A 20,371-nucleotide genomic window follows, 5' to 3' on the forward strand; every position below is an offset into this window, starting at 1 on the left:
CCGGGAATACACGTGAGTCTTTCTGCTGCGGGTGGCGGTGCCCGGGCCGGGGTGGTGGGAGTTCGCGGACGGCCGGCGGGGCCCTGGGTTGGCGCGTTGGCGCTCCCGGGAGGGAGTCGTGCTCTGGGCGCCTCGTGCGACCGCGAATGCCAGGGCTTCGCTGACTGTCGTCTTCTCGTCATTGTTTTCAGCAAATGGCGGATGACGCCGGTGCTGCGGGAGGGCCCGGAGGGCCCGGGGGCCCTGGAATGGGAGGCCGCGGCGGCTTCCGCGGAGGCTTCGGCAGCGGCATCCGGGGTCGGGGCCGCGGCCGGGGTCGAGGCCGGGGCCGCGGCCGCGGAGCTCGCGGAGGCAAGGCCGAGGACAAGGAGGTAGGTTCGGGCCGCGCGCGTGAGACGGGCCCATGGGCGGCGGCGCCGGACGCACGGTCCTAGTCACCTGAGCTTTCTTTCCAGTGGATGCCCGTCACCAAGCTGGGCCGCCTGGTCAAGGATATGAAGATCAAGTCCCTGGAGGAGATCTATCTCTTCTCTCTGCCCATCAAGGTAGCGCGTGCGTCCTCCCGCGGACGGGCCGGTGGGCGGGTGCGGCCCCTGGGCTTCTCGTTTAATGGGGGCTCCGGGGATGACCTCTGTCCGTGGCGGGACAACTTGGGGACCGGTTCCAGGGGTCCGGGTGACGGTTCTCAAAGGTGGCTTCTGTGTCGTGATAACCGCTTTTGTGTCCACGTCACGTCTTTCAGGAGTCCGAGATCATTGACTTTTTCTTGGGGGCGTCACTCAAGGACGAGGTCTTGAAGATTATGCCTGTGCAGAAGCAGACCCGCGCTGGCCAGCGGACCAGGTTCAAGGTAGCCGAGCCGTTTCTGCCGAGGCGCTTTGTGAGGCTCTCTCGGCTCTGCACAGCCACGCTTGCTGCCTCACGTGTGGCTTTCGTAATGGGGAGAGAGAGAAAAGATCTCCTCTGGACCTCAGAGCGGCCTGGTGGTGGCCACTCTTTCCTTGAGGAGGGCAACAGGTCCTGGTGGGTGTTCTGGTGGGAGTTGCTGGTGCTGTGCGGGCCTGTTCGGGCAATGGACCACGGGTCATATCAGGTTTTTTATAGGCATTTGTTGCCATCGGAGACTACAACGGACACGTTGGTCTGGGTGTTAAGTGTTCTAAGGAAGTAGCCACCGCCATCCGTGGGGCCATCATCCTGGCCAAGCTTTCCATCGTCCCCGTGCGGCGAGGCTACTGGGGGAACAAGATTGGGAAGCCCCACACTGTACCATGCAAGGTAGGCCGGGGGTAGCCAACGATGGGGCTTGCAGGGGTGCAGACTCCTGATCACCCATCTGCTGACTCCTCCCACCTTCACAGGTGACAGGCCGCTGTGGTTCTGTGCTGGTGCGCCTCATTCCTGCCCCCAGAGGCACTGGCATTGTCTCAGCCCCTGTACCTAAGAAGCTACTGATGATGGCTGGTATCGATGACTGCTACACCTCAGCTAGGGGCTGCACTGCCACCCTGGGCAACTTCGGTAGGTGGTCCCGAGGGGGACTGTGGCTTCTCTCAGCTCCGCTTAATCATACTCGGTGTGTGGTTGGCGTGTTTTCAGAGAGAGAGAGAGAGGAAGGCTCTCCTAATGCACGGCAGACCAGCCCCAAGTGGCCTCTCTGTTCCTAGGAGTGCAACAGTGTCTGTCTGTACCTGTGGTGTTTGTCACAAGAATCCACCAGCTCACTTCTGTTTTCCCCTTTGCAGCCAAGGCCACTTTTGATGCCATTTCCAAGACCTACAGCTATCTCACCCCTGATCTTTGGAAGGAGACTGTGTTCACCAAGTCTCCCTATCAGGTACTGCCTGCCTACCCCCCCTCGTGAGCCTGGACAAGTGTGGACGGTGGGGCGGCATCTGTACAACTTAAGTCTCTGTTTTTCCCAGGAATTCACTGACCATCTTGTAAAGACCCACACCAGAGTCTCTGTGCAGAGGACCCAGGCTCCAGCTGTGGCCACCACATAGTTTTGTATGAGAAAAATAAAGTGAATTGGAGCTTGTTAATAGTGTTTTTTATTTCGAGTTTAGTAGCAGGTAGATTTGAAGGGTGATGAAGCCAACGAAATGAATTAAAATTCACCAATAGCTCAAATGAGGATTGAAAAAGACCAAAAGCCAATCTGACATTACTCTTTACTTCAGCGATAGTTCCGTGCGGGGCTGAAAGGGCTGCCTCACGCAGCGGCGGCCTCTTTAGCAGCTTTTCTCTCTGCCAGCATCCGCTGCTTCTGCTTCGCCAGGCACTTTCTGGCTGAATAATGGGCACCCAGGTCATGATCTGAGGAAGAGATTGGGGGAGGGAAGTCATGGGCCAAATCTACCAAAGGCATAGACTGGAGTCTTCTCTGGAAGCAGAGAAAGAAAAGGCAGCACAGACACCTGGCAGCAAACAGACCCCTCCCCCAACCAGTCAGCACACTTGGGCAGTAACGTTTGTAAAAAACCCTGACTGGAGAAAATGGAGGGTTGAAGGATGAGACCAATGTGGGGGCTCACGTACAGCGGTCCTGGTAGGCCTTGGCCACCTGGGCAAACTGCTCCATCTCCTTGGCGCAGTTCTCCCTGTAGCTCTCGCCTTCCCTCTGCTGACACGCCTTCAGCCTTTCCTGGATAATATTGACGATTTCTTGATCAACTTTACTGAAAGAAGAACCAAGAAAGTGGTCCCCAAAGAATCCTAACCTGTACCCAGAGGTCATAGGTCGGGGCTCTCCACCCACAAGATGTGGGCCAAGCCCAGGAGGCATTCTTGTCAACAGACCACCATCCCAGGGTCTCCCCAGGGAAAGGGCCCAGCCAGGGATGCTCACTGTGCAAGGCTCAGTATTCCCTGACTTAAGAAGGGACATACTAGGGGCGCCTGGGTGGCGCAGTTGGTTAAGCGTCCGACTTCAGCCGGGTCATGATCTCGCGGTCTGTGAGTTCGAGCCCTGCATCAGGCTCTGGGCTGATGGCTCGGAGCCTGGAGCCTGTTTCCGATTCTGTGTCTCCCTCTCTCTCTGCCCCTCCCCCGTTCATGCTCTGTCTCTCTCTGTCCCAAAAATAAATAAACGTTGAAAAAAAAAAAAAAGAAGGGACATACTAGTCTCTCCTCCACTGCATTTCTGCTTCAAACATGCACAAGACATCCTTTTCCTGGCACTCGGTGATATCTGGCACACGACGGAACTCCCGATGGTAGTAGTAATACCTGTTCTTCGCATGCTGCCGCTCTATAAACTCTGTAAAGAGAAAAACCCTACTTGTTTGCACAGGCCAGAGTCTGGGCTCTTAGCTTTGTTACTTTCCACAAACCAAAGAAGCAGATTTCCCAAATGTTCCCAGCTTTCACAAAGACTGCCATTTGGACTCTATAACAAGTAGCCCTGGCTGGTAGCCCTGGGCTACAAATGCTGACCTCCACCACTTATGGAGGGTTCCTGGGAGCCAGGCACGTTGTCTCACTCGGTCCCCAAAACAATCCTATGGGGTGGGTCCTTTTCAGTGCAGACAGTACCGAGGCCCAGAGAGACACAGGATTCAAAACTCACGCTCTGCAAGCCCACACCCTTCTCCAGATCCTCCTGTGGGCCAACCTCACCCACCGCACAAGGTCTCCACCCTGTAGGCAGACGGCCCGTGCCGGTTTTGCCACCACTGACCTTCTGGCCTCAACTTCCCCACCGGTAAACTAACGAGATGGAACTGGTGCGATCTCATCCCTCCAGACGTATAGAACACTTTCTAGGGGCGCCTGGGTGGCTCAGTCGGTTAAGCGTCCGACTTCAGCTCAGGTCACGATCTCACGATCCAGGAGTTCGAGCCCCGCGTCGGGCTCTGGGCTGATGGCTCAGAGCCTGGATCCTGCTTCCGATTCTGTGTCTCCCTCTCTCTCTGCCCCTCCCCCGTTCATGCTCTGTCTCTGTCTCAAAAATAAATAAAAACGTTAAAAAAAAATTAAAACACTTTCTAAAAAATCGTTACAAAAAAGAGGAGTGGATCCATTGCCGTGCCTTTTCCAGATGTGGGGGTCTGATTTGTTGACTTTATCCCAACAAGCCCCCAGGGCATGGCGCTCACTCCAAATGTTTGGTTGTTGAAGGAATGAATTGGTTATTTTTTTAACGGAGGCTCCATGCCTAGCGTGGAGTCCAACACATGGCTTGAACTCACAACCCTGAGATCAAGACCTGAACTGAGATCAAGAGTGGGATGCTTAACCGACTGAGCCACCCTGGCACCCCTGAATTGATTAATGGATGAATTGCTTAGCATTAGTGACTGAGGGCAGTGTGTGCTCGTGCTACGGAGCGAGCTGAACAACACACTGGGCAACAAAGAGCTGTTTTAAACATCTACCTGGTTTGGACCACGGTTGGGGGTATCTGGACAGCTCTTAAGCTTGGGCACACACGGAGTACAAGTCACAGCATATCTAGGTCGAGGGGACCTCGGCCATCCCCTGACTATCCGGGTCATTTTGTAGGCGTGCAGAGGGTTAGCAGAGAACCCTTCAACAGCCGTTTGCTGACTGCCTACTGTGCACAACTCAGGATGCAAAGCGTGCAGGGAGAATGGGGTTTAACAAGCCTCAGGCCAGGGTGCGATCCGCACACACCCCCTAATATTTGGGCGAGCCTGGAGACCAGGGGTGCGTGGAGAGTTCCCCCAGGCGGCGAGGGCCGGAAAGCAATGAGGGGTCTTGGTGCAGAAGCGAGGGGTGTTCCTAGGGTGCAGTGGAAACGGGGTGGGGGTCCAAGGAGGCGACGAGACCCCAGGTGTCCGGGTGGGGACGACGGGGACCGGTCACAGGGGCGAAGCCCTAGGTGCGGCGGAGTATTCCAGATTGGGCGGCGGGGGGCCCTGGGGAGCGGTGAGGCCCGATGCGGTTCGTACCTCTCACTAGGGTCACGGGCCGGTCCACGAGGAGATCGAAGGCCTTCGTCACATAGGTTATGGGGTTGGGCAGCGAGGTCTGCGGCGAGGGCGCCGGTGTGCGGCGCGGGGGCTCGGGGTACACGTCCTTATCCCAGCTATCCGGCATGGCGGCGGCGTGCGGTGGGGCTCTTCTCTCGGACGAGCGAGCCTGGCCTCTGAGCGGTTACCACGGCCTAGTTCGCCCGCAGCAGAGGACACCCTAGGGCGGCTGCGCCGGCGCACGGCGGCCGGCACTCGCGAGGCACCATGGGACTTATAGTTCTCCTGCGGCAGAGGCTGCTTTGGACAGCTGCGCCTGCGCGGGACTGCCTGCGCTCGCAAGGCACCATGGGACTCGTAGTTCTGCAGGCCCGCCCAATGGTGGGCTCGGGAAACCCCTCCCAGCGCGGGGGCTGCGGCTTGTGTGCTGTGCGCTAGACGCTGGTCTCGGCGCTTGGAATACGCCAGTGGAGAAAACAGAGGCCCCTGCTTACGTTGTAAGACGAGACAAACACTGGCAGAAGCAGACTATTCATTCAGTTTCTTTGGTGTGCAGGTACGTGGCAAGTGCAGTAAGCAGCAAGACGAACAGAGCTGGGCCCTTCTGGAGAACTCAGACCGGTTGAACAACCAAAAAACACAACAAAGTCAACAAATAACAAACTACCAAATGCCCCACTCTTTCAGGAAGCCTTCCTGAATTGTCCCTTACCTGCAGCCTTCTCTGGGCTCCACTGTGTCTTCCAGAGCCCCTCATGGACTGGCCAATGCCAGTAAGCTTAGGGGGCCTTTCTGGGGCAGAACAAGAGGCAGGGCTTGCCCTTGGGGCCCTCACCCACAGGGAGAAGTGGCTCCTATGCTGGACGCAGAGTGCTCTGGTCTGGGACTGATGTTTCTGTCCCGGCCCCGAGCACTGTTGTGCCCCCTGGGGTAGCTCCACTGACCAGGGCCCTGTTGATCACCTTCCATGATCTCCTTATCTGGCATGGCCCTCGGCCAACACCACGGAGGGTGCTGGTCACTTCATGCCTGGAGGCCGGGGTCAGGGACATGGAGCCATCAACTCTACGGATGCACAGGATCTGGGGTCACAGAAATGTCAGATCGTGAAATCACGAACCCTTAGAAACACACACTGTCAGACCAAAAGAATCTTAACATTGGCCTGTACCGTGGGGCTGAACAAGGGGATCCCACAGAGCCAGGCCCGATGCCACCGCTATGGCTCACCAGAAGAATATGAGAAAGCAGAGAACTCGATTAAAGCAAAGCACGGGAGTGGCATCTTTCCGCTGCTGTTTGGTAGCAGAGGGGCTTGGGGATCATGTAGCAGAAGCAGGAAAAGACATACGAGAGGGAGGAACCCAAGTAGCTTGTGGCTCTGTGCCCGGCCCCCTGGTTCTTGGCCCGTGTGCCAGGAACCGATCCTACCACAGCTGCCTGTCTTGCTGTGCTCAAGGGCCTCAGCATGGGTGGCCTTCCCTTTGCCCTGAGTGTGCGGGTGTCCCTTCTTTTTTTTTTTTTATTATGTTTTATTATTTATTCTTGAGAGAGAGAGAGAGAGACAGAGACAGAGACAGAGCGTGAGCGGGGGAGGGGCAGAGAAGGAGACACAGAATCCCAAGCAGGCTCCAGGCCCTGAGCTGTCAGCACAGAGCCCAACACGGGGTTTGAACTCACAAGCTGTGAGATCGTGACCTGAGCCCAAGTCGGACGCTTAACCGACTGAGCCACCCAGGCGCCCCTGCGGGTGTCCCTTCTGTGCTTCCTCCGCTCAGGTAGTCTCTCTCCCCCTGGGCCACTCCTGGGGCTGAGGGTTGCCCCTTCCCAGTGATTTAATTCCTGTGGGGCTCAGCCCAAAGTGTTACAAGTTCTTTTGTCATTAACAACAGCAATGACAGAGAATTGTGACATTTTACTAGCACAAAATCTTAGCGCCAGCAAGGCAAGATCCCCAGGCCCTCAGAGACATTTCCAGGCCTGTAAAACTGACTCTATCTATAGGTTCAGAACTTGATAAGCGTAGAACCTTTGTTCTTGGATGACAGCTATTCCCACCCCCGGCCCCCGGCACCCCAGGCAGTATGGCCAGGCCCTGCTCGCAGCCCTCAGGACGAGACAGGAACAGCCAGGCAAGTGGACCAGACCCTCCTGACCGCAGCTGCCTGAGAGAAGCCCTCTCCCCAACCGGGGCTCCTTGACTCTTTACCGGGCCGACTTGTTCCTGGCCTTGGGAGGGCAACACAAGGCAGAAAACGAAGTGGTGTGACCCAGTCCCGGGGCCCTTGAGGAAAGCAGTGACAGGCCTGGCTCCAGGTATCCCCACCCCAGCCTGCCCATCGGATGCCCCCTCTCGCTCCGCCCCAGGCCAGGCCTGCTCCTGGCACCAGAGCCCATGACCGCCACGGAACATGACCAAGCTCTTCTGCCAGGGGCTAAATCTGGGACCTGGCTGCCGGGCGTTCCGGCCCTGCCATTCGACCTCCAGCGCCTGTCGGGGAGGCCCCTTCCTTTCCCGACCTGCCGGGACGGGCTGCCATGGTCAGTGGGCTAGGGGGCTGGAGCCAGCCAGCTTCCTGGGAGGGGCAGGTGGGCTTCTGGAGTCTCTTCCCAGCAGGGATGGTCCTTGGGCCTGTAGGGGAGGAGGTGACTGAAGGGGACAACAGGGGGCCAGAGCTCAGGCTGCCAGGCCTGGAATGGGCAAGAAGATAGACAGATGGCTGTGTCTCCCTTTCCCTCTAGCCCTCGGCCACAGTGTGGGCCTGTCCCCCCTGGGCCCAGCAGGCTGAGCCCACTAAAGCGGGAAGCCTGCGGGTGAGGAGAGCTTGGTGCTGGCTCTGTCCCTAAGACACTGTCCCTGAGCCGACCTGCCCCCCTTCCCTATAGATAGATGGAGGCACTGAAGACCACCAGGGCCCCGTCTGGGGTCTCTGACTCACTTCTCCGGGCCCAGAGACGCCCCAGCTCTGACTGTCCCCTCCTCCTCCCACCCCCAGTCCCACCGGAAGTTCTCTGCCCCTCGGCACGGACACCTGGGCTTCCTGCCCCACAAGAGGAGCAGCCGGCACCGGGGCAAGGTGAAGACTTGGCCTCGGGACGACCCCAGCCGGCCGGTGCACCTCACGGCTTTCCTGGGCTACAAGGCTGGCATGACGCACACTCTTCGAGAAGTGCACCGGCCGGGGCTCAGTGAGTGGCTGCGGGGGGACACGGGGGTGGGGGAGGGTGTGGAGCATCCCCAACTGTCAGAGGGTCTGGAAAGACTTCCGGAGGCCAGGAGCCTGAACTGGGCGCCAGGACGGGGGACGGTCCCAGAAAGGGCGAGGCCATGCCGCAGGAACCACAGTCAGGACACTGACTGTCACCAAGCCCTGACCGCTGGTCACCCCTCGAGGTGTATTCTGTCATCGCTCCCGGTTTACAGATGAGGAAATTAAGCAGTTATGAAACTTGCCCATCACCAGTCCGTAAGTGGGAGAGCTACAGTTCAAAGGCAGGTGCCCCGATATACCTTTTGTTTTGAGATCATTGTAGAATCCCATGCCCCCGTGACCCAATTTCCCGACGGAAACATCTTATAAACTACGGTAATATGTCACAACCGGTTATCAACATGGATACAACCTACCCATCGTGTTCAGGTTTCCTGTGCGTGTTTAGTTCCATGCGGCTCTGCCACGTGTAAATGTGTGTACCGTGGAACATTCCATCCTCACGGGAGTCCTTCCTGCTGCCCCTTTATAGCATCAGCCACCACGCCTCCAACTTTCTGGCAGCTACTCATGTGTTCTTTTCATCACCTCATATATGTGTGTATGTATATACGTATATATATTTTTTTGAGAGCGAGGGAGTGTGAGAGGGGGAGGAGCAGAGAGAGAGAGGGAGAGAGAATCCCAAGCAGGCTCCACACTGACGGTGTGCTTTATCTCACGAACCGTGAGATCATGACCTGAGCTGAAATCAGGAGTCGGACGCTTAATCACCTGAGGCACGCAGGCTCCCCATCTCCTGATATGTTTCTTTTAGACTTGCTTTTACTTTGTTTTAGTGTCAGTAATAACATCTATAAAATCACGGGTTTTGGACAAAATACAGGTATTTTTCTAGAGCTCGTCAACGTATATTCACAACTGTTAAAATTTCAACGGCTTGGGGCGCCTGGGTGGCTTGGTCGGTTGAGCGTCCGACTTCGGCTCAGGTCATGATCTCACGGTCCGTGAGTTCGAGCCCCGCGTCGGGCTCTGTGCTGACAGCTCAGAGCCTGGAGCCTGTTTCAGATTCCGTGTCTCCCTCTCCCTGACCCTCCCCTGTTCATGCTCTGTCTCTGTCTGTCTCAAAAATAAATAAACGTTAAAAAAAATTTTTTTTTTAAATAAAATTTCAACGGCTCAAGTGCTCTCCACTAAAGGAGTCCCGACCCGGCCCTTCGGGGGATGCTGCCCTGGCTGTCGGCTCTCCTCGCCCATTTCCAGAGGGTCTGATGGGGAAACTGAGGCAGGGAGCACGTCAGGCATTGTCTGAGATCTCAGAGTCAGAGCTAGCAGAGACCACTCGAAGGACCCTGCCCAGCACCTGCTCCTTGCCCCAGACGGAGCAGAGAGAAGGGGCAGGGAGGGTGCAGGCTGGGGCCGGAGATCAGTGGGAGCCCTAAGGCCATGGTGCTCCAGCCTCCCTTGGGCAGGAGGGGCTGTGGTTGGCTCTTCCACTCCATCCCCTTTCCCCGTGGGTCCCAGAGGCCCTCCTCCATGCCCCTGTCTCCGGGTCCCCTCCAGAAATTTCGAAGCGGGAGGAAGTGGAGGCAGTGACGATTGTGGAGACGCCGCCTCTGGTGGTGGTCGGCGTTGTGGGCTACGTGGCCACTCCTCGAGGCCTGCGGAGCTTCAAGACCATCTTTGCAGAGCACCTCAGTGATGAGTGCCGTCGCCGCTTCTACAAGGACTGGTGAGCGTTGCCCCCGGGGGGAACCACGTGTGGACTGGCACGAGGGGGGTGGGAAGTGGCAACAGTGTATGGGAGGCAGGAAAGTGTTTGTGGGGGAGGTTGCCTTCAATTCAACGAAAGACAAGTACTAGGGGGCTGGAGTGGAAATTGGGATAGAGGAAGAGAGGAAGTGCATGTTCTAATCCCCAGGGTTAATTAAGGGACTAATTTGACGAAATGTTAGAGTCGGCTCAGAGCTTCCTAGCAGCCAGGGTGAAAAGGGAAATAGCTAGCTGACAAGCTCTTCTCCTCAGAAAGGAAGGCATTTGGGGGCACTCAGTCCTGAAAGGGGAGGCCCACGTGCCCAAGGAACCTCACCGACACCCCCATCCTTACGGAGTTAGAGGCATAGCCCGGTCCTGGCCCTCTCTGGGAGGTAATAAGCTCGGGCTTCTGAGCCAGCACGGGCTGTACGACCACAGGCGAGCTGGCTCACCTCTTAGAGCCTCTTAGATTGATCCCCCCCATCACAGACACCACCAGATGGAGACACCCTCCGATGGAGTAATCCCTGTGTCATGAGGCTGCCGTGAGGATTAAATGAGCAGTGTGTCAAGTGCTCAGCGCACAGAAAGTGCTCACCGAGTGCCAGCTGGCCTTGTTTCTGTTCTTTCTACCGTTATCAATCTGGCCCTCATCCAGGGCCTTTGACTTTTGTGAGCTCTCGTTTCTTCCTCTGTAGAATGGGGACAGGACATCCACCCTCCAGAGTTGGGGGAGGGTTGGGAACGACGCGGCGTGGCGCCTGGCCAGTACTGGCCGTTGGCCCTAGAAGCGGGGTCTGCGGCCGCAGCGGTGTAGGCAGGTGGCCGTGGCGCCGGCCAGCACGCGCCTCCCTCGGGCTCGGGCACATCTGACGCTCACACGCAGGCCTCAGGCGGCGGGAGCGCGTCCGCTCTGTACAGGAGGAGCCGGAGACCCGGAGAGGGAGGGGCAGTCTGTGCTTGACGACGACGACGGGGAGCCCCGGGGGAGGGCCCCGCGGTGGCCTCCCCGGGAAGGGAAGGAGGGAGGAGAGGACATCCCCTGCCCTGAGGGGCCTGTGGGGTGGGCTGTGGGCACGTGGGGGCTGGGCAGGCCCGGGCAGCCGCCCGGCTGGCCCCTCTACGTGTCTCCTGCGTGTGGCTCAGGCACAAGAGCAAGAAGAAAGCCTTCACCAAGGCCTGCAAGAGATGGCGTGACGCCGAGGGCAAAAAGCAGCTGCAGAAAGACTTTGCCGCCATGAAGAAGTACTGCAAAGTCATTCGCGTCATTGTCCACACTCAGGTCAGCCCTGCCACCTCGTCCGCACCCGGTCTGCCGGTCCACTCCCTGGGCCCAGCTTCCAGGAGCCCTGGCAAATGTCAGCCTAAAAATACCACGAGCCGGGGCACAGCCCCAAAGGGCTGGGGGACTGGCTGTGCTGGCCTCCCGCAGCCCCGGGGGTGGGCGTCCAGGTGCTCTGAGGGCTCTGGGCCGTCCGCCACGCCTAGTGGTCAACCAAGGCCCTGACACGCCCCGCAAGGCCTGGATCGCCTGCCAATGTCCAGTGTAGAGGGCCAGCCACCTCCCGTTGGGTCCTGGCACGAGGTGTGTGTGAGTCAACATTCGTACGTGGGGCCTGGCTTGAGTGGGCTGACAGGTTGCTAACACCTTCTGGCTTATTCTGGAACAGTCCTTGGCATCTGGTCCTCAGGGAAGGCTGGCGTAGGCCTGGAGCAGCACCCCTCTGCTCCCCTGCCTCGGTTACTGCCACACTTGCTGTTCCTGGTTACACGTGTCATTGGTCGTGTCCGTTTCCCTTTACAGACTAGCTCCACGGGGGCAGGGCCGTGGCTGCCTGTTCAGTGCTGTGCCCCCAGCACCCCAGCCACCGAGAACCCTGTATGCAGTAGGGGCTCCATAAGTACGTGTTGAGCACTGGGCTGTGACTTGCGTCCCTGCTTCCACCTGTGTGTCCCCGCAGCCCGTGGCTCACACAGCAGCAGCCAGAGCTGTCTAAAAACACGAACCAGATTGTGCCACATCCTGCACTTAGAATAAAGCCCAAACCTCTCCCTTCGAGACTGGCCCGGGCAGGGCCCAGCTCACCTCTGACTTCATCCTGCACCACGTTCCTCCTTGCTCACCACGGTCTAGACATACTGCTCTCCTTTCTAGCCCACCAGCTCCCCAGGATCTTCCCTGCCACAGGGCCTTTGCACAGGTGGTTCCCTCTGCTCCCCAAACTTTCAGATCTTCACTCAGTAGCTCCTTCTTGTTATTGAGGGGTGTCCCCTCAGAGGACACGTACTGCCTTACGTGCAGTAACTGTCCCTGCTGCCCCCAATATTCCATCAGAATATTCAGTCCTCCCCAGTGCCCGGCACAGAATACAGCGTATCGAAAGACTGGAGCACTGGAACGTCTGCTGAACGCATGTATGCATGAAAGCCTGCTGGGGGTCACCAGCCAGTCATGCCAGGTCTGCGGTTGGGGGGTGCAGCCCTCTGGGAACCGACTGGCCGGGCCATGTCCTGCAGATGAAGCTGCTGCCCTTCCGGCAGAAGAAGGCCCACATCATGGAGATCCAGCTGAATGGCGGCACGGTGGCTGAGAAGGTGGCCTGGGCCCAGGCCCGGCTAGAGAAGCAGGTGCCGGTGCACAGTGTGTTCAGCCAGAGCGAGGTCATCGATGTCATTGCTGTCACCAAGGGCCGGGGGGTCAAAGGTAGGGCTGGGTGGGGACGGTGGCTCCAGGAAGGCTGCCCGGAGGGGGTGGGGGCCAGACTGGCCTCTAAGCCCGCCCCCACCACCTGCAGGGGTCACGAGCCGCTGGCATACCAAGAAGCTGCCACGGAAGACCCACAAGGGACTGCGCAAGGTGGCCTGCATTGGCGCCTGGCACCCTGCCCGTGTGGGCTGCTCCATCGCTCGGGCCGGGCAGAAGGGCTATCACCACCGCACGGAGCTCAACAAGAAGGTGCGTCCGCGGTCCTGGTGGTAGAGGGACACTCGTGACCGGACCCCAGTGGGTAGGGTGCCTGACCCGGACGCTGCCTGGCCCCCCAAAGGCTCTGAAATGCCCCTGCCGGTGCCTGGGTCTGAGCACCCGTGCTGATGGGTATAGACCTGCCAGTGGCTCCAGAGGCCACGTGCTGCCTGCCACGTGCCCTGCTCTCCTTGCAGATCTACCGCATTGGCCGCGGGCTGCACACGGAGGACGGGAAGGTGGTCAGGAACAATGCGTCCACCAGCTACGATGTGACGGACAAGTCCATCACGCCACTGGTGAGGGGGTCTGGTGTGCACGTGTGGAGCAGGTGTGTGGGGTACCTCCCTGCCCCCAGAGCTCAGGCCCCAGCGAGCAGCCCCCCGGTGGAACAAACCCCTGCCGTCCCTGCATCCTCTGAGCCCCCTCGGCACACAGCTCACACTCCGACCGCCGTCATGGGTGTGGAGCACGGCAGCTCCAGCCGTGGCCTGGGACTCGGGCCACCTGGGTTCAAGTCCCGGCTGCACTATGTAGCAGCTGCAAGGCCTCAACGAGTGATTCTGCTTCTCTGAGCCTCAGTGTCTCCCTCGCTAAGAGTGTTCAGTGAGATGAGGACTTAGAATGTGGCTCAGGTGCTGCCCTGGGGCCAGGGGCTGGCTCCAGCTCATGTGTGGGGAGCTCTCCCGGGGCTTGCAGCTGCCCCTCACACTGCAGCCCCTTTCGGAGCCTAGATCCTGACCCACCTCCCCGCAGGGCGGCTTCCCCCACTACGGGGAAGTCAACAATGACTTCGTCATGCTGAAGGGTTGCATCGCGGGCACCAAGAAGCGGGTCATCACGCTGAGGAAGGTCAGTGCCTCTATGGTGGGAGGGTCGAGGGACTGGCCTGCCCTGTCCTTCACCTTGCTCCCAAGAGGGTGGGAATAGGGAGAGCAAAAAGGGAGGGGTTCTGGCAGGAGCCGAGTGAGTGAGACCCTCCCGTGTGGCCTGGGGGTGGCGGGAGGCAGTGGGTGAGGACCTTGCATCTTGCTCCTCTCCAGTCCCTCCTGGTGCACCACAGCCGCCAGGCCCTGGAGAACATCGAGCTCAAGTTCATCGACACCACCTCCAAGTTTGGCCACGGCCGCTTCCAGACGGCCCAAGAGAAGAGGGTGTTCATGGTGAGCCCACCTACCCCTTGTTCTCTGGGGCTCAGACCCCACACCCCTCTTGTGCCACAGTTGGGGAGCTGGAGCAGATGAGGGTGGCTGGGGCGTCCCCTGCCCTCATCCAGAGGAGGGGCTTATAGGAGTCCAGTCCCGGGCACTGACTCGTGCGTGGAAAGAAAGCGGAGCAGAGGCTGGCCAGGGGCAGTATTCCCGGCTAGAACTCCGTGGCGAGCGCTGCTGTCTCCTCCAACCCCTCAACCAGGGTCCCCAGAAGAAACATCTTGAGAAGGAAAAGTCCGAGACCTCGAGAGACCTGTAGGCGTCTTGGGATGGAGGGAGCCTGAAGGAAGCATGCGCGACCCCTGCCTGCCCCCTCTGTCTAATAAAGTGCGAAGGCGACTCTTCCCACGGTGTCTCAGAGTTGCGAGCGCGGAAAGGCGCGGGACCGCGGGTGGCCCGGCGGCTCCGCGGGCGGCAGGACCCTTGCGGCGCGGCGCCGCTCCAAGCCGGCGCAGCTCAGCGGCGCCCCCTGGCGCTCGGGAGGGGCTGCCGAGCGCGGGCGTCGGGGACTCCGCTCCCTAGCCGTCCCTGGAGCAGTCGGGGGCGGGGCCTGTGAGGAAACTGCGGAGGGCAGGTCCTCGCCCCAGGGAGAGATTGGTCCGCGGGAGGGGAGGGGCGGGGCCTCCTGGAGGGTCGTGATTGGTCCTCTGGGGGGCGGGGCCTCGTCCCGGATCCGGGCAGTGATTGGGCCTCGGGAGGAGGGGCGGGCCCCGGGCGCCGGCCCGGGGGCAGTCGGCCAGTGGCCTCGGATCTGTCCGAGGAAGCGGTTGCCCCGCAGTACTGTCGGCGCCATGTCGTTCTGCAGCTTCTTCGGGGGCGAGGTTTTCCAGAACCACTTTGAGCCAGGTCTGTTCTGTGACCTCCTGGGAGGGCAGCGGGGAGGGGGCGCGTAGTAGAGTGGGCGTCGCTGCTCTCGGGCGGTGGTGGAACCCTTGAGCCCCGGGAAGGGCGGACCCCACCGGGGGCGAATGTGATCGCGCGGGGAGCAGTGCATGTGACTAAAGGGGACCGCGGAGTAGGGGGGTCTGGGGAGCCTGAAAAGTAGAGGTTCCTGAGGGGGAGAGGGGACATTAGAGCGAGGGCGTCGCTGACCTCGAGGAGTGCGTGAGCAAGGCCGTTTCTGGGAGGGATCCGTGGGGTCAGGGTACAGGGAGGGGGTGACGCCGGTGCGGGGATCCGGATTGGGATCTGGACTTCAGAGGGACACGATCGAGGATCTTGTCCTAGGGCATCCCCCTGATGATAGCCCTGCCTTTTCCCCTCCCGGGTTCCTGGGATCCGCAAGGTAAGCTGGCAAGCACAGAGCGCTCCCTTCGGACCCAACGTGTCTTCCCGGGTGCCTCCCCCCATCTGCCCAGGGCCCTGGGGTTGGGTAACCAGGAGAGCCGCTGGGCAACCAAGTGCCAGCGAAGTTTGACCAGACAGCTGGAGTGGGGGGGGGTGTTTGGGACGTGGACAACCGTCCCTCCAGGCCCCAGGCTTTGAGAGGCCCCGAGTTGTCCCCTTCTGGGCCGTGCTGTCTGGTAATGGCCTAATTTGGTAAAAAAGTGCCCCACAGGCAAGACTAGGGCAGTGCACTGCCTAGGTGGGAACCTTTGGGTGTCAGCCCTCCAGGAGGCTGGGCGGTGACACTGGGCATCTGTGGATGTCAGCTGTGGCACAGGACTCTCTAGGCAAAGCCCTCCACCGAGGCCCTCTGGCGGCAGGCCCCCAGTTGTCCTCAGGGGGCTCTGCCAGGCAGGAAGCTCCACTTCCACAGCAGCTGGGCATCCCCCTCTTGCTTCCTTCTCCAGTGGCTGGCAAAGGCTGTGTAGTTCATGGACTCTGGGGTAGGCTGTCCTCAGGGTGGGCACTGGGTGCGGGGTTCCCCTGTGGGGGGCCCCCAAGCAGTTACCTGTTCCGCAGGTCGGTTTTGCAGCCTTTTCCCCCCCCCTCAAAGTGATCTTTTGGGGCTGGGTTAAAACCTGTTCTCTTCCCTGGGTCTCTGTCTTCCTGGGCCCCCTGTCTGGCCTGGAGACCTGTTTGGTGGGACCATTCTCTTCCCTCACAGAGAGCAGGCCGGTGGCTGGGTGTCCAGCTCAAGGCCTCCCCGGCATCAGGAACGGCCACTTGGAAGGGAGGTGGGCTGGGGCCTGCTGGGGTGGGAGTGCTGTCTCCTCATCATACCGTCTGGGCTCCTTCCTGACTGCACACCCTCGAGCTGTGTTTTGCATCACTCAGGCACTGCAGCTCTAAAACGGAAAGGTCCTCTTACAAAACAAAACTGAAAAAGGGGCTCCTGGCTGGCTCAGTTGGTGGAGCGTTGGCCCTTTAGGCTCGTGAGTTCAAGCCCCACATTGGGCACGGAGCCTACTTGAAAAAAAAAAAAAAGCAACCACAAAACTAAGCTAAACTGGAAGGGTCTACATCACAGGACTGTGGATAAAGTTCAATGAGATAAGTGTGAGAAGTGGCTCTTCGTGGCACATGCCAAGGACCACTGAACGTGAGCTCAGTGGTGTGTTCCAGGCCTGGGAGTGGCAGGTGTCAGCGTGGGTAGAATGTGCAGCCCACCCTGCAGACGGGCGGTGCTGTGTTCTCGCCCCGAGGATTTGGGCACTCACCCCAGAGAGGCTGGAGCCAATGTGTCTGCCTTTGTCTTTCCTTCTGCCCCCAGGTGTCTATGTGTGTGCCAAGTGTGGCTACGAGCTCTTCTCCAGCCGCTCAAAGTATGCACACTCGTCCCCGTGGCCGGCCTTCACTGAGACCATTCATGCTGATAGTGTGGCCAAGCGTCCGGAGCACAATTCGCCTAAAGCCTTAAAGGTGGGTGGCAGCCCCAGGGGGTGGGGAGGGGTGTTGGCCAGGGATAGCCCGAGGTGGCTGCTCCTTCTCTGCTTCCCCCACAGCTCTCGGGGCTTAGAGTCTGTCTGTGGCGGTCTTCTGGCCTCTGCCACCCTACCTGGGGAGCCTGGGGTCCTGATGGAGACGGGGAAACAGGACTGCTTTCCCGTGCGGGCTCCGGGATGGAGGTCGACCTCTCCTGCCCACAGTTACTTTGGGAAATGGGTGGGAGGAGGACACCATCTCTGCTGGTGGCAGGGGGGCCATCGCTGCAGTTGTTTTGTGGTCTTTCCAGGTGTCCTGTGGCAGGTGTGGCAATGGGCTGGGACATGAGTTCCTGAACGATGGCCCCAAGCCGGGACAGTCCCGCTTCTGAATATTTAGCAGCTCGCTGAAGTTCATCCCGAAAGGTGAGCAGCTGGACATAGGCCTGTTGTACATTTCAGAGGCCCGGGGGTGGGGGACACGCGGTTCTTGTCCACTCGCAGTGACGAAGCATCGGGACACCAAAGCACACTGCCCAGGAGCTGCCCAGGGCCACCCCAAAAAGGTGGCTGCAGGGCAAGGACAAGGGCAGGTGTCCCGATGGGTCACGTGTGCCCCAAAAAAGGGGCATCTGTGGTGAAGGGCTTTCTGTGGGGGCCTGGACCTTCCCAGAGATTAGAGGGGGAGGCAAGGCCAGGCAGACGCTGAGGGCCGGGCTGTGTGGCCACAGCCTTGCTCCTCAGCCTCTCTGAGCTGGCCTCCTGCTCTGCATAGCGGGTGTGATCGCAGAGCCTCCTTCACGGGCTGTTTGAGGACAGCCGTGTTGATGTGATGCACCTGGGGCCTGGCACACGGTAAGCGCTCCCGTGTGTCCTCCTGTTGGCAGGTCTTCCTTTTTTTTTTTAGTGTTTATTTATTTTTGAGAGAGAGAGACACGCACACACATCGTGTGAGCAGGGGAGGGACAGAGAGAGAGGGAGACACAGAATCCAAAGCAGCTTCAGGCTCCGAGCTGACAGCACAGAGGCCCGACGCGGGGCTCGAACTCACGGACTGCGAGATCACGACCTGAGCCGAAGTCGGAGGCTCAACTGACTGAGCCGCCCCAGCAGTGTTCTTATAACAGATTTCTCCACCCTCTGAAGGTGGAGTGTCCCTACGAAACTTCCATGAGCCAGAAGCATGTGCAGAGAGGAGTGCCTCCCAGTTACCGGAAGTTCGCCTTGTGCCACTTCCTTGTTAGTAAAGCCCTTGTGCATCGGTAGCTGTTTTCAGTAACTGACAGAAATCCAGAGGAGTTTCACTTATGATACTTTCTTTATCGCTTAGGATTAAAGCCGTTGCCTCATTCATGTAGATAACGCCTGTGTAACGCACGTGAAGCGTAAAAGCAAAGTGGCCCACATCTTGGGAACGAGGACCCCGGTGCTGGGGTTTGTTCGGCAGCTGTCTCTCCTGTGGGTTTTTATCTGGGCGCAGCGTCGCCTCTGGGCCCTGGCCCTCTTGCTCGCACAGGTTCTCACAAGTCAGCACGTCTGTCTGCACCGCCGGCCCCTCTGGACTCCTGCTCACGCTTGGTAGCTCCAATCCCAGCTCCCTGCTTGCCGCCAGCAGGGCCGTGGCCAGTCCCTAATCTCAGTTTGGTCCTCTGTAAAATGGGCTTCCTAACAGCACATGCTGGCTGCTGTCCTGAGGGAGTGAGGCTAGGCGAGAGGGTCCGTAGGGCCGGCGATGGTAAGGTGTGACGTGATTTTGTCCTTTTGTAGTTACTGGCCTTTGTCCCGTGGAGGAAGGAGAGACTGGGCTCTCCTGGAGGTGTCGGGGAACAAAATGGGGCACACAGGCTCCCCCAAGCCGGGAGCCCAGGTGCTCCCAGCTGCCCTGCTCTGCTAGCTCGGGGAATGGTGTCTGGAGCATAATTTAGCAGTGATTTGTGTTTCTCTCCGTCCGTCCTTTTAGGCAAAGGAACTTCTGCCTCTCAGGAGCCGTAGGCGGGCAGCACATACTTACTCTTGCCGGACACTGTGCTGTGGCCACTCTCCGGCCGTCCAACCTCGGAATTGGAACCCCAGACATCCACACGGGGCGGGGAGGGGGGCTGGCTGAAGCGTCAGGATCTTGGCTCTGCACAGGTTCTCCTGAAGGCACTGCTCTGGCACGATGGCCCACGCCCTGCTGCCCGGGGTGGGCCCGGAGGGCTCCGCTCACGTGGGAGCCTCAGGGAGGTGGGCTGGAAGCCTAGCTGGTCTCTGCATGACGGTACAACCCCACCTTCTCTTCTCCGCAGCCCCCTGCCCCCTCCCCGTCTGCCTGGACTCACCCCCGGGGGACCCGATTCTGAGCCTGGCTCTGGCCCTCCCCGAAGCTCATTCCCGTCTCCCCCAGGCTGGGCCGTGAGGCAGGGTGCGGAGGGAGGCAGCCCTCGCCGGCTGCTCCGGCCCTGGTCACTACATGATTCACTCTGGTCAAAGCCTTCCAGGCAGCCAGAGTGGTGATGATCTGTGACGGCTGGAGGGGCAGGCCGGGGGCCAGACTTCTGGTCTCCCAGTTACGAGAGGAGAGATCCTGAACCCGGTTTCACAACCTTGCCTCACTCGGGCTTAGGAAAGTGGCTGTTGCTCCGTTTCCTGGATTGTGCAAGGCCAGGGCCCACAGCCCGCACCTTCCCGGGAAGCAGTGACTGTGCCTTCCTGTACCCGCTCTGAAGCCCTTGCTGTCCGGGAAGGTGGGTGATGCCGAAGCCCCCTCCCGTCTTAACTCCTGTCTCGAGTAATCAGGAGATCAGTAAACAAACGGAACACGGGCTCGCTGTCTGCGTTCACAACAGGGATTCGGGGACACGGCACTTTACTTGTTCCACAAATATTTATGGAGTGGTGATGCCTGCTGCTGGGGAGGCGGCGGTAAGACAGACAGACAGACAGACAGACAGACAGATGGGCCTCCCTCAGGGCCTTCCCCTGTGTTTGGCGAGACAGGAAGTTCACATCAGATGATGATCAGGGCTGTGAATATGTACCCCAGAGGAAGGACGCTCGATTGTGTGTGTGTGTGTGGGGGGGGCGATAACCCTCTGGTTATTCCCAAGTTCCAAATGCATAATTGGAGCAGACATACTCAGGAGCTGGGAGCATCCCCACGTTGCAAGGATTGGAGCCCGCAGGTGTGAGGACAAAAGGGCAAAGGTGGTGGATGAGGGATGAGGTTAGAATGGCTGGCAGGGTGGGCGGTGGGAAGGACGGCCAGTGATACTGCTGGTCTGTCTGGTCTGCTCATTCCTTGGGAATGGGACTCCGCCCCTTCCCTGATCCCCAGCCACAGGCTAGGGGTCCCTGCTCTGGCGGTGGCGGGGGGTGGGGGGGGGTCACTGGCCTGTGCAGGTGCTGCGGGCTCACTGTGTGACCTTGGGCAGAGCACTTAACCTTCCTCTGTGGAGCCCAGCCTGTCTCCTGGGTGGGGCTGTGGCAGGGGGTGTCGCAGCTG

The 20,371-nt window shown here is 59.5% G+C and overlaps 4 protein-coding genes and 2 non-coding genes across 9 annotated transcripts; 5 read left to right on the forward strand and 1 right to left on the reverse strand.

Moving 5' to 3' along the window:
- Nucleotides 1-179: 179 nt before the first annotated feature.
- RPS2 (ribosomal protein S2) lies at nucleotides 180-2,045 on the forward strand. Its single transcript, XM_047098009.1, has 7 exons — nucleotides 180-371; nucleotides 456-545; nucleotides 743-850; nucleotides 1,105-1,278; nucleotides 1,362-1,521; nucleotides 1,746-1,837; nucleotides 1,926-2,045. Exons 1-7 carry the CDS (start codon nucleotides 195-197, stop codon nucleotides 2,004-2,006), a joined length of 882 nt encoding a protein of 293 aa, XP_046953965.1. The 5' UTR covers nucleotides 180-194; the 3' UTR covers nucleotides 2,007-2,045.
- Nucleotides 886-1,019, forward strand: LOC124525605 (small nucleolar RNA SNORA64/SNORA10 family). The gene has a single exon (XR_006965532.1). It is a non-coding gene; the product is annotated as a small nucleolar RNA SNORA64/SNORA10 family (small nucleolar RNA).
- On the forward strand, nucleotides 1,548-1,680 carry LOC124525606 (small nucleolar RNA SNORA64/SNORA10 family). The gene has a single exon (XR_006965533.1). It is a non-coding gene; the product is annotated as a small nucleolar RNA SNORA64/SNORA10 family (small nucleolar RNA).
- NDUFB10 (NADH:ubiquinone oxidoreductase subunit B10) lies at nucleotides 2,039-5,166 on the reverse strand. The gene is made up of 4 exons (XM_047098010.1): nucleotides 4,917-5,166; nucleotides 3,124-3,262; nucleotides 2,542-2,681; nucleotides 2,039-2,319 (listed from the first exon to the last, which is right to left on the reverse strand). The coding sequence occupies exons 1-4, from the start codon at nucleotides 5,062-5,064 to the stop codon at nucleotides 2,216-2,218; spliced, it is 531 nt and encodes a 176-aa protein (XP_046953966.1). The 5' UTR covers nucleotides 5,065-5,166; the 3' UTR covers nucleotides 2,039-2,215.
- A 2,309-nt stretch (nucleotides 5,167-7,475) lies between these two features.
- Nucleotides 7,476-14,411, forward strand: RPL3L (ribosomal protein L3 like). The gene is made up of 10 exons (XM_047098101.1): nucleotides 7,476-7,526; nucleotides 7,934-8,126; nucleotides 9,713-9,881; nucleotides 11,051-11,186; nucleotides 12,422-12,608; nucleotides 12,700-12,860; nucleotides 13,067-13,168; nucleotides 13,626-13,721; nucleotides 13,913-14,032; nucleotides 14,283-14,411. The coding sequence occupies exons 1-10, from the start codon at nucleotides 7,476-7,478 to the stop codon at nucleotides 14,337-14,339; spliced, it is 1,272 nt and encodes a 423-aa protein (XP_046954057.1). The 3' UTR covers nucleotides 14,340-14,411.
- A 394-nt stretch (nucleotides 14,412-14,805) lies between these two features.
- Nucleotides 14,806-19,691, forward strand: MSRB1 (methionine sulfoxide reductase B1). Of its 4 annotated transcripts, none has more exons than XM_047097941.1 (5): nucleotides 14,806-14,926; nucleotides 16,737-16,885; nucleotides 17,199-17,313; nucleotides 17,663-17,742; nucleotides 18,218-19,691. In XM_047097941.1, the coding sequence occupies exons 1-4, from the start codon at nucleotides 14,872-14,874 to the stop codon at nucleotides 17,698-17,700; spliced, it is 357 nt and encodes a 118-aa protein (XP_046953897.1). In that variant the 5' UTR covers nucleotides 14,806-14,871; the 3' UTR covers nucleotides 17,701-17,742; nucleotides 18,218-19,691. The 4 variants fall into 4 exon arrangements, 3 of the variants coding, with proteins under 3 accessions (XP_046953897.1, XP_046953899.1, XP_046953898.1); XR_006965517.1 differs by lacking the exon at nucleotides 17,663-17,742 and having other exon boundaries at nucleotides 14,807-14,926; nucleotides 18,218-18,321; nucleotides 18,848-19,691; XM_047097943.1 differs by lacking the exon at nucleotides 17,663-17,742 and having other exon boundaries at nucleotides 14,807-14,926.
- Nucleotides 19,692-20,371: the final 680 nt, after the last annotated feature.

Source organism: Lynx rufus, unplaced genomic scaffold (assembly GCF_022079265.1).
Source record: "Lynx rufus isolate CCGP_SWC_20201006 ecotype Redwood Valley unplaced genomic scaffold, mLynRuf1.p SCAF_43, whole genome shotgun sequence".
Lineage (NCBI taxonomy): Eukaryota > Metazoa > Chordata > Mammalia > Carnivora > Felidae > Lynx > Lynx rufus.